We start from the raw sequence: 12,093 nt of genomic DNA, 5'->3' as shown, positions 1-12,093 counted from the left end.
TGTCTCTATACCATATGCACAGAACTATCCAACAGCTGGAAGTGGTTGTTAAGTTTTCCATACACTTGATATGGAGAAGAAGAAGAAGAAGAAGAAGAAGAAGAAGAAGAAGAAGAAGAAGAAGAAGAAGAAGAATGAATAATTCTCATTGCACCTTGAACCATGAGTGAGCTCAGATTCACATACTGAAGCCACATGGAAATTATTTACATTTCTCTTCTGTTTCTGGTGCATAAAAGGAAACTGTAGAAAAAGCTCTTTACAAGATTAGCTCACTATTTATATACTATCACTATCTCTATTTTAACCAACTCTAGCAGTTCTCTCTCCTGGCAGCTCTAGAGTCTAGGATGTGGGCAAACAATATAAAACCTACATATTTCCCAACACCATAGTGTCATATCGAATATTAAACACTGACAACTGCTAGCGCGACTGAATGTGGAAACCAAGACTTGTGTATTTATCGGTTACTTATCAAAGCTCTGCATGTGACAAAGTATGTCAATACATGGTCTTTGAAGAGTTTCCAAAATAACTCTTTTCTAAAGAATTGATTGCTTGAATAAAACACACAAGGAATAAAATGTTACACTGTAGAGTTGAGGATGAAGATAAAATACAAGATACTGGGTGGTCAGACAGAAGGAAAGACAGACTGGCAGGCAGACAAGCAGGCAGACAGGAAGGCAGGCAGATTATGTAAAATTAAATATCTTTACTGAGTTGTCAGGGCCTCCAAATTATTAAATGTTATTTGATCTTTTTTTCTAAAAAAGCAAAAGCAATAAACTCTCAATACATGAAATCATGACATGTAATGAACCAGATCCAACCTTTCTTAGTAAGACAACATACATTCCCAATAACCATCAACTAGTGACAACAGAATAGCAAGACACCAGCAGCTATCTGGACTGACACAGAGTATTGGTTTTAAGTGTTGCATGCAAACACTCTTCAAGTGTAAGACAAGGGCTACAAGATCAAGATCAGGCTACACTGATTCGATTTTTTGATCCAATTATTAAGCAGTGTGTGCGGTAACTAAGGAGTTTCCTATTTTTTAACCATCTAGTCCCTAACTGGTGCGGCTATTTGAACATCTACCGCTGTAATGACACAATGGCAATCATAAAGCTTTCAGAAAACTATATTGTGCTATATTGCTGACGAGTTTATTCATTAAACAATCTTAGTTGTTCAATATGTTTCCCAATGCATGTTAATTTCAGTGTGCTTATGCCTCATTGTACACTGGATTTGACACGGCATTTGTAGTCTGTCGTGTGAAAAGTTTTCCGTCAAGGACATTGCCCATTGGATCTGTTAAAACCACACAAAGTGCACAACCGGTTCCAGTTTCTTGCACTGGTGTGTGTTTCTTTAACTCCTCAACTAAAAGCTTTTTAAAAAAGGTTAGTTTTAAGAAATGTCTTAAAACTATGGAGTGTAGGGGTGCTTCTAAATGTTATAAGTCGCCATGGATAAGGGCGTCTGCCAAGAAATACATATAATAATAAAAATAATAATAAAAGTTGTGGAGCAGCTACAGGAGGCTCTGTCACCTGTCTTCTTGAGTTTGCAACAGGGGTGCTGGAGAAATTATAGTTTTACATGATCATTTATCATAATGAAAATAAATAAAAACACAAACTACACCTCACCATATTGACAAAAAAGCAGAATGCATGGTTCAACATTATACTATGGAAAGTATATTTGAAAGTACAAATCATTGTAAATAATGTAAGTAACATTTTTGTTGTTAATCTGTGCTTAACCAGACTAGTCTACACTGATAATGTTATGTATTTGCTGAAACCTGACAGTTGCAAAACATCTCAAGGCTAAACACAGCTTCAGACATGAGGCATAAGGCATGACTGTGCTTCAGTTTTGGCCCCACTACAGGACCAGTCACGTCTGTGAGGATTAATGTGCTTTGTGGTGTTAATCTGTATTGGATTTGAGCTCAGATTGAGATCAACATCAAGAACGGAACCCAAACCCGTCCCTGGAGATTTAAGTTGTTATAGAGCTCTAAAAGGTCATTGCTCAAATACAGTACAGCTGCCATTGAGGTTATATAGTGAGAGAGAGACAGAACACTCAGAAGTGATTCACCTGGCAAGACAAACCCAAATTTATTCTAAGAACTGTTACTGCATTACAAATTTCTGTCCTTTCTCTCCAGGTGCATCAGTGAACCTATAAATTGTCTGTGTAGCACTAACACTGAACACTGTATATTGTCCCGATTTGTCCTGCAGGTAAATGGTATTTTGACTTCCCTTCCATACTACATGAACAATAGCCAGGGCCAGGCATACAGAAGTGGCAGGTTTGGAGTATTGGAGACCCACTTTGGTCTCCAGGTGATGTTCGACTGGAACAGCGAGGTGAAGGTCAGGGTGCCCAGCAGCTACACCAACGCCACGTGTGGCCTGTGCGGCAATTACAATGGTGACAAGAAAGATGACCTGCTTATGCCCAATGGTCAAAAGGCCAATAATCCCACACAGTTTGGCAACAGCTACAAAGTGGGCGATGCCCTCGGCTGCTCCTCTGAGTGCAAAGACTGTGCCCAGACACCTCCTACCCCCGCCCCTGGGGAGAAACCTCCACCCTATGTGGCTGACTGTGATGTGATCACCGATCCCAAAGGGCCCCTGGGCGACTGCCTGGGTAAGGTAGACTATGCTCGCTTCCATGGCAGCTGCATGTTCGACATCCAGCTGAACAAGGGCCTACAGAAGGCAGCTTGTGATGCCATCGCCGCCTATGTGGAGCAATGTCAAGACGCCGGGGGCCAAATCAATACTCGGAGGAAGAAGGACTTCTGTGGTAGGTTTGTCTTTTGTTCATACTTTAACACACCGGAAATGGCCACTTGTCGCAATCATACCTGCGTGTGCCCATTATTCACATTGAACTGTGCTCCTCTTCCACCTTTTGCCTAAAACAGATCAATCAGTATTCCATCAGTTGCATCTCCACATGTCTATAACCACATGTCCTTAATGACTTGTCCTTCACTATTCCATTTGTCTCAGCTCTTTCCTGCCCAAAGAACAGCGAGTACAGCACTTGTGCTCCCGGGTGCCCTGCCACATGTTACAGCATGAGTGCCCCCACTGGTTGCAAAGCTGCCTGTAGAGAGGGCTGCCAGTGCATGCCAGGCTTCCTGCTGAGTGACGAAGAGTGTGTGCCCATACAGGAATGTGGTTGCAAGCATGAGAACCGCTACTACAGGTCAGGTCAGATCTTCTACACAGACGGAGACTGTCAGCTTCGCTGCAGTTGCCAGTCAGGCATTGTGGCCTGTCAGGTTGCTTCCTGTGGTCCCCAGGAGATGTGCAGTGTTTTAGATGGCGTCCAACGTTGCCACCCCAAAGCCTACAGCACATGCAGTGTGTCGGGCCACTCGCATCACCTCACCTTCGATAAACTCAGTTATGACTTCCAGGGAGCCTGCAGCTACACGCTGGTCACAGTGTCAAACTCCGCTGCCCTCAACTTGTCGTGGTTCTCAGTCTTTGCAGAGAAGGAGCATGTCATGGTGGGCAAGGTGTCCACAACTCGCTCGATTACTGTGAGGGTGTTTGGGGTCTCCATCACCCTGGAGAAGGGATTTCCCTGGCAGATTCAGGTGAGTCAATGCTAACATTAATGCAACATAAGGAGAGATGTTTTTATTCATGATTGTTTTGTATTTGTAATCTCATCCACAACTTTCTTGTGCAATTATTTGTCACACATGTCCCCCCACCCACCTTAGATCTATTGTTTACTTTAAAATTACTAACACATAATGTTTCACTGATTTGAAGGTAGGCAATGCTCTAACTCAGTGAGAGTTAAGTAGGTAAAAACAAAAATACAAATAAAAAACTAAAACATTTAGAAATATATACAAACAACTCCTGGAAAGTTGTAGGCCAGAGCACCCTATGAAACTCCAAGACCAATGAGTCATCTATATAGCTCAGACGTTGGAGGATATGAACCATTTCACAAAGGGTTTTTCATTATTTTCAGCAATTTAGTTATATTTATTTATTTAATCGTCTTCATTCAATTAGTTAGTTCTGTTTCCATACCAGTGGTCTGAAATCCATGCAAGGTGTATTTTAGGAGCAATGGGGTTGTAAAATCAATGTCTCATCCGCGCTTCCCTCCCCACACAGAGTGGAGAGATCATCTACATGAACATGTGCACCCAGAAATGCAGCTGTAGCTCCAGGCACAACTCTGTATGCGAGGAGACCTCCTGCCCAGCCAACACCCAGTGTGCGGTGAGGAACGGGGCCCTAGGCTGCTACCCCACTCACGTCACCTGCATCCTCACTAAGGGTTCTGTAGTTGAGTCCTTTGACGGAATGGTCACCAATCTCAGGATTGGGGGTCACTTTGATGTGGTTGTCCACCCTGCTGGAAAGCAAGCTGGGGACAGCAGCTTCAGAGTGGTGGCCGGGATCCAAGCATGTGGCCAGGACAAGTCAACCCTGGGTTTGGTGTTTGCCTTCTTCGCAGAAACTCTGGTCACTGTGTCGGCGAAGCAAAAGGTCTGGGTAAGTGGAAAACATTCACAAATCAGCCAACTGGAGACAAATCCATGCTGTATGGCGGGGCTTGCGTTTAAATAGAGATGTGGCATAGCAAAGCCTGGTAAACTGGGATGATATATTTTTACATAACATTGGGCTCTTATGCGTAAAAACAGTCACTCTTAGCTGATATTCAAGAGGCCGATGTGCTGCACAGCAGAAAAACAAGGACAAATGAAAGCCAGAACTAGTTTACAGAAAAGCTACCAAAAAGGATTAGGAAAAATCCCAAAGTAGAATTCCTAAAATAGAAGCAAAGCAATGACATCGAGGGGAGAGAAAGGGAATCTATACAACACTGAATTATCTCTGTCTGTGTCCAGGTGAATGGCCAGCCTGTGTCTCTGCCCTGGAAGGCAACCAATGGGCTGGCAGTGTCGGTGGTAGAGGGGGCAGTGGTGATGGAGAAGGATGGGAAGGAGGTGCATCTGAGCTCCATGGGCGACCTCTCTGTGACTGTGCCCAACCTCCTGATGGGCGGTCTGAAGGGTCTGTGTGGCACCTACAACAATGAGGCCAAAGACGACCTGAGGACCAAGGAGAACTTCCTGACAGCTGCCACTGCAGAGTTCATCAAATCCTGGATTTCCGAGGACTTCCTACCTCAGTGGTGAGGCCCTCTATAACAGTTAATCCAAGTCACATTAACTCATTCATGAATGTATTTACATTTTTCTTCATATTTTCCAGCAATGGTTAGTTTTAAGCCAGTGGCTCCCTGCACTGATCCTGGAGAAGCTCCCAGTGTCTGCCGGCTGGCTGGCGTTCATTCCAGCTCCAGTTATTGTTATTGTTGTTGATGTCACCCACTGACATTACTGATCTCCACCTATTTAAGGCCTGAGAACAACTGCCAAGTCTGAAATACAATTATCAGTTGTTCAGTTAAGAATTCAATTAAGACCTCAGCTGGGATGACAACCAGAAGACACATGGGCTCCTTCAGATGCTGCTTTGGATTGAGCTGCAAGTGTCCTCAAGCCTAAAAACAGTGTTTAATAATACTAAAAATAATAATAACCAACCTTTTTTCCTGGAGCTGTTTTAAATGACATCACTTCCAGAAGGCAGCTCTGCCACTGAAATAAAATCCACAATGAGATACCTCAAAACAAATGATTCTTAAAATGAAAAAGATTGTGTTGTTAGCAATATGTTTTTATTGATTTTCAGCAGACCATTAATAATCAATACATCATGAGGTCCCGTCTCTAGGGACAATGGATAACAAAACAAACAGAAATAAAGATGTTAATCTCATCTGAGCTCTAATTCTCGCCATTTCTTCTGTCCTGCAGTGACTAAGCCATCAGACGAGAGAGCCAAGACCTTCCTTCACACATTCTTGCTTCTGTAGACAATTAGCCAACAGCAGCCCAATGACGTGTTAGAGGAGATTACTGTAGGACTGTGCAGACAGAACTATAGAATCATTCTGAGCAAGTCTGGTGTACAGTTTCCTTCTTCTTAGAAAAGAAACTAAATAAAATTATTTCTTCATCAATGCGTATTTTATTTTGCAATCACACACAATGTCTCTATACCATATGCACAGAACTATCCAACAGCTGGAAGTGGTTGTTAAGTTTTCCATACACTTGATATGGAGAAGAAGAAGAAGAAGAAGAAGAAGAAGAAGAAGAAGAAGAAGAAGAAGAAGAATTAATAATTCTCATTGCACCTTGAACCATGAGTGAGCTCAGATTCACATACTGAAGCCACATGGAAATTATTTACATTTTTCTTCTGTTTCTGGTGCATAAAAGGAAACTGTAGAAAAAGCTCTTTACAAGATTAGCTCACTATTTATATACTATCACTATCTCTATTTTAACCAACTCTAGCAGTTCTCTCTCCTGGCAGCTCTAGAGTCTAGGATGTGGGCAAACAATATAAAACCTACATATTTCCCAACACCATAGTGTCATATCGAATATTAAACACTGACAACTGCTAGCGCGACAGAATGTGGAAACCAAGACTTGTGTATTTATCGGTTACTTATCAAAGCTCTGCATGTGACAAAGTATGTCAATACATGGTCTTTGAAGAGTTTCCAAAATAACTCTTTTCTAAAGAATTGATTGCTTGAATAAAATACACAAGGAATAAAATGTTACACTGTAGAGTTGAGGATGAAAATAAAATACAAGATACTGGGTGGTCAGACAGACAGAAAGACAGACTGGCAGGCAGACAAGCAGGCAGACAGGCAGGCAGGCAGATTATGTAAAATTAAATATCTTTACTGAGTTGTCAGGGCCTCCAAATTATTAAATGTTATTTGATCTTTTTTTCTAAAAAAGCAATTATAAACTCTCAATACATGAAATCATGACATGTAATGAACCAGATCCAACCTTTCTTAGTAAGACAACATACATTCCCAATAACCATCAACTAGTGACAACAGAATAGCAAGACACCAGCAGCTATCTGGACTGACACAGAGTATTGGTTTTAAGTGTTGCATGCAAACACTCTTCAAGTGTAAGACAAGGGCCACATGTATGCAACACTGATAAATACAACCCAGGGGGCCACCTGCCAACAGAGAGTGAGAAACATAAGTACTTAATAGTGCAGCTTCAACCCTCACTAGTAGCTTAACTTCAGCGGGTTGGGGCAGGTGCAGCAGCTCAAGAAAGGCACAAGAGTGAATGTAGGGAATAAAGGAAAACTGGACTTCAGTTTCTGTGTTAAACAACTATAGCACTGGATGAAAGAGAGCCAAGAGAACTGGCCTTTCAGTACCAGCGCTCCCTCATTCCCCGGGATTCCCTGCCTTTTCTCTCACTTATCCCTGCTTTCATCCATCCAATCATCCCATTAACATTCCTCAACACCCATGTGCACTCTTGTTCTCTCCCTCTGTTCCCATTTGCCCTGCACCTCCCAACCTGGTTTCTTGTCCCTTTATTCCCCTCACTTCCCTCACTCTGGGTGAAGTGTTATCAGCCCAGTCTGCAATTCTAAGCCTTGTATCTCGCTTCTCCCAGTCTACTTGATCCTGACCCACACCTGTGACCTCGACTATGTCTTTGCCTAGCCCTTTATTGCCTTCATCAACCTCCTCTATGAGCACTGCACTTGGGTCCCCTGTTCCCGTGCCCTGTGGTCCTTGTTACCGTGACATTTGCTTTCCTCTTTTTCCTTATCTGTTGCATCTGTGTATCTGTGTGAATTAAAAGTAGCAAAAGCGGTGTCTGCAAAACAAATATATAAATAATGTCTATGTAGGCCTATGTAGCAGACTCTCTCTCTACACCCCACCATAAGAAATAATACATAAAAAATCACTGCAGTAATATTTCCTGATCCACACATGTAGTAATATTATAAACCACTGTGTTTGTATTTGCACCCTGAAACTCATTAGAGTCATGAATGATGCGCTATGGACCAGAGACATTGTACATGTAGATAAGACCTGCAATGTATCTCCATGGTTATAGAATCATAAAATAAATTATGTTAATAAGAGGAAAGCTCGATAATCCAGTGAAGACTGTCACTGTACACAGTTAGCAGAGAATCATTAACACAACACTGAGTGACTACCTGTAAAAAACAAAAACAGATAGGAGGAAGAAAGCTAAACAACCAACTTTTATTTATTTTTTTGATGTGTAATTGCAAAATATAAGTTCCTGTGTTTGTGTGTGAGAGAGAGAAGGAGACAGAGAGAGAGAGAGTACAGACTGAGCGACCACAGCCTGGAGGTGGAGAGCGGATGGCACAGCCAGACCTGGACCCCCAGAGACAGATGCCTGTGCAGACAGTGTGGGTCTGGAGAGGTAGAGACAGTGACGCACTTCACCCTGACCTGCTCCAAATACACACAGGTCAGAGACGCCTTCTTCCCCAGATTCACCAGCAGAGTCCCCGACTTCCCCCAGCTCAGCACAGAGGCGCAGCTCAGAGTGGTGCTAGGGAGCACAGAGACTGTGCTGTGATCGCGGCAGAGTACATCACAGCCTGCCACACAGCCAGAGAACCACAACCATGTCTCCAACCAACAACACAGCACATTAACCATGTAAAATATACACTCACCTAAAGGATTATTAGGAACACCTGTTCAATTTCTCATTAATGCAATTATCTAACCAACCAATCACATGGCAGTTGCTTCAATGCATTTAGGGGTGTGGTCCTGGTCAAGACAATCTCCTGAACTCCAAACTGAATGTCTGAATGGGAAAGAAAGGTGATTTAAGCAATTTTGAGCGTGGCATGGTTGTTGGTGCCAGACGGGCCGGTCTGAGTATTTCACAATCTGCTCAGTTACTGGGATTTTCACGCACACAACCATTTCTAGGGTTTACAAAGAATGGTGTGAAAAGGGAAAAACATCCAGTATGCGGCAGTCCTGTGGGCGAAAATGCCTTGTTGATGCTAGAGGTCAGAGGAGAATGGGCCGACTGATTCAAGCTGATAGAAGAGCAACTTTGACTGAAATAACCACTCGTTACAACCGAGGTATGCAGCAAAGCATTTGTGAAGCCACAACACGTACAACCTTGAGGCGGATGGGCTACAACAGCAGAAGTCCCACCGGGTACCACTCATCTCCACTACAAATAGGAAAAAGAGGCTACAATTTGCACAAGCTCACCAAAATTGGACAGTTGAAGACTGGAAAAATGTTGCCTGGTCTGATGAGTCTCGATTTCTGTTGAGACATTCAGATGGTAGAGTCAGAATTTGGCGTAAACAGAATGAGAACATGGATCCATCATGCCTTGTTACCACTGTGCAGGCTGCTGGTGGTGGTGTAATGGTGTGGGGGATGTTTTCTTGGCACACTTTAGGCCCCTTAGTGCCAATTGGGCATCGTTTAAATGCCATGGCCTACCTGAGCATTGTTTCTGACCATGTCCATCCCTTTATGACCACCATGTACCCATCCTCTGATGGTTACTTCCAGCAGGATAATGCACCATGTCACAAAGGTTGAATCATTTCAAATTGGTTTCTTGAACATGACAATGAGTTCACTGTACTAAACTGGCCCCCACAGTCACCAGATCTCAACCCAATAGAGCATCTTTGGGATGTGGTGGAACGGGAGCTTCGTGCCCTGGATGTGCATCCCACAAATCTCCATCAACTGCAAGATGCTATCCTATCAATATGGGCCAACATTTCTAAAGAATGCTTTCAGCACCTTGTTGAATCAATGCCACGTAGAATTAAGGCAGTTCTGAAGGCGAAAGGGGGTCAAACACAGTATTAGTATGGTGTTCCTAATAATCCTTTAGGTGAGTGTATGTAAATAACACAATATTTTATTTTATATTTGTAAAGTTCTTAATGTTATTGTATATAATTTCAATGTACCCAATTGCTTTGACAATACTTGTGTGTAAACATATCATGCCAATAAAGCTTGTATTGAATTTGAAATTGAATTTGAATTTCAGAGAGAGAGAGAGAGAGAGAGAGAGAGAGAGAGAGAGGGAGGGGGATAAAAGGGGAAATGATTATTTTTTGTTTTGTTGAGTCACTTAATTGTTGAACAATATCAGTTGCTGAAGCCCACACTTATGTAATTAGTCAGTGAGAAGAGTCTGTGTGGAAAGGAGCTCCTAATTGCTGATTGTTGGCAAAGGTGAGTTACAGATCACAGCACAATAATACCACTACTTGGTAAGTAATAACATAAATCCTGCTTGAGTAGGTCAAGTTCTCCAACACCATAATACCACAGCATAGAGATAATGCTAGCTCCCTGCATACACATTATTCGTTTTAGTCTGTTTGTGCTTGATTTTTGTTGTCTTTTATTGTACATTGTGTCTATTTACATGTTGACTGGATGTTTTGAGAAACCTGTATATATTGCAGGAACTGTAAGGATGGCTGCTAAGCAAGATAGAAAGAAAGAATAAATGAAAGAAAGAGTGAAATAAAAAGTTATTTTTGCATTGCATTGAAAATGTGACTTGTTTAAGCATGCAAAACTGCAAGTGGAAATTTAACCTCTCCCATCTCTCCAGTGACCTGCCTCTGGGAGCGTAGTCTGGTTTATATCCTTGACGGAGAGCAGAAGGACAGAACTGAAGCTGCTGCTATGGGTGTGGAAGAGACGCTGCGCTTACTGGGAGCAACTCTGCTCCTCCTGCCTGGTACCACTGACTGCCTCATTCAGTATTTGAACACTGACTACAGCCACAGCAAATGGAGATAACACCTGTTAAATACAGCTTATTAATGTGAGGCCAGCATGTCATAAACAGCTGCATATAATAAGCAGTGTGATCATATGCAAGATCTGCAATGTATACAGATATCAGTAAAACAACTGAAATGACAAAACTAATACTCACATAACATACCAAACAACTCATCCAACAAAATTATCTTATTAGAACGGCTATTATGATGATGGTGTTTATGGTGTAGATTATTATTATTATTATTATTATTATTATTATTATTATTATTATTATTATTATTATTATTATTATTATTAATATTATTATTATTGACAAATTAGATTACATCATTATCTATAACACCTGGTAATGTTTGTAAATTATTTTTAATGTAATGTAGTTGTAAGGTCTTAATAACTGTATAGCTTGGACACATTCTAAATAAGTTACTACATCTTTTGATTCATCAGAAAAGAGCTACTGGTAGTGCATATTAATAGTGAAACAACTAAATGACGGTTGACTGATTTCTTCCAGACGCCCCAGTGAACACCTCAGTGTCAGTCAGCCCCTCTGGTGAAATAGTGGAAGGCAGTTCTGTCACCCTGACCTGCAGCAGCAATGCAAACCCACCAGTGCAGAACTACACCTGGTTTAAGACCAATGGAGCTGCTGTCTGGGAGAAAGGATCAGGGCAGAGTTTCACCATTACAGAGATCAGCCCTGGAGACAGTGGGCAGTACTACTGTGAAGCACACAATAAACATGGAGCTCACAACTCTACAGCTGTACCTCTGCCAGTGACAGGTATGATACATTTAATACGATACATCAAAAAACAGAACTATGAGGAAGACACTGTTGAAAACCTGCAAATTCCTAGACAATTCAGAACACTGCCCAGTCCAAATTCTATATCTTTGTGGAAGATGTTTACTCACTCAAAGGAATACTGCACTTGTGCCAAATACCAAATGCTAGTATAACAGGGCTCATAGTGTACAAGTTCATTACCATGACATCATCCCTAGGTGAGCACAGGTGGATAATTTTTCAATCATTTTGCAGATTATTTTTACTTTTATTCATGTTGAAAAATAGTCGGATATATAATGTGTGTAATGTAAACCCTTAATGAATAGGCTAGCCTGTTGATTATGAATGCGGCTTGTTTTGTGGGTATTTGCCAGACAGTGGTGGGGAAATCAATAAACAGTAGAATGATGACAGTGCTGACAGGGCCGCATTTCTGACAGTGGCAGAGAAACTGCATTTCTGACTTGTTCAGTAACCAAGAATATTTTATTTCTGTCCAGTCTATA

At 41.8% G+C, this 12,093-nt stretch overlaps 2 protein-coding genes across 4 annotated transcripts in view; both read left to right on the top strand.

The window, feature by feature from the left end:
• LOC136764882 (IgGFc-binding protein) overlaps nt 1-12,093 on the top strand; it is a 128,373-nt gene that overhangs the window by 25,617 nt on the left and 90,663 nt on the right. The window contains exons 19-21 of one of the 3 annotated variants that reach the window (XM_066719247.1): nt 4,191-4,574; nt 4,934-5,220; nt 5,909-6,084. In XM_066719247.1, the coding sequence (XP_066575344.1) occupies nt 4,191-4,574; nt 4,934-5,220; nt 5,909-5,915 (678 nt within the window). In that variant the 3' untranslated portion in view covers nt 5,916-6,084. Of the gene's footprint in view, nt 1-4,190; nt 4,575-4,933; nt 5,221-5,300; nt 5,878-5,908; nt 6,085-12,093 lie in introns of those variants that run through there. The other 2 variants (XM_066719245.1, XM_066719248.1) reach the window with 2 other exon arrangements.
• Nucleotides 2,248-3,857, top strand: LOC136765039 (zonadhesin-like). Its single transcript, XM_066719514.1, has 3 exons — nt 2,248-2,847; nt 3,057-3,652; nt 3,834-3,857. The coding sequence occupies exons 1-3, from the start codon at nt 2,307-2,309 to the stop codon at nt 3,855-3,857; spliced, it is 1,161 nt and encodes a 386-aa protein (XP_066575611.1). The 5' UTR covers nt 2,248-2,306.

The sequence above is a fragment of the Amia ocellicauda genome, chromosome 12 (assembly GCF_036373705.1).
Source record: "Amia ocellicauda isolate fAmiCal2 chromosome 12, fAmiCal2.hap1, whole genome shotgun sequence".
Lineage (NCBI taxonomy): Eukaryota > Metazoa > Chordata > Actinopteri > Amiiformes > Amiidae > Amia > Amia ocellicauda.
The sequence above is the reverse complement of the archived record's forward strand: the minus strand, read 5'-3'. Positions and strand labels throughout refer to the sequence as shown.

Coding starts and splice junctions, on each gene's coding strand:
- LOC136765039 (XM_066719514.1), top strand. CDS start 2,307: ATGAACAATAGCCAGGGCCAGGCATACAGAAGTGGCAGGTTTGGAGTA. Junction 2,848..3,056: donor GAGGAAGAAGGACTTCTGTG/GTAGGTTTGTCT, acceptor CATTTGTCTCAG/CTCTTTCCTGCCCAAAGAAC. Junction 3,653..3,833: donor GATTTCCCTGGCAGATTCAG/GTGAGTCAATGC, acceptor ACTGATTTGAAG/GTAGGCAATGCTCTAACTCA.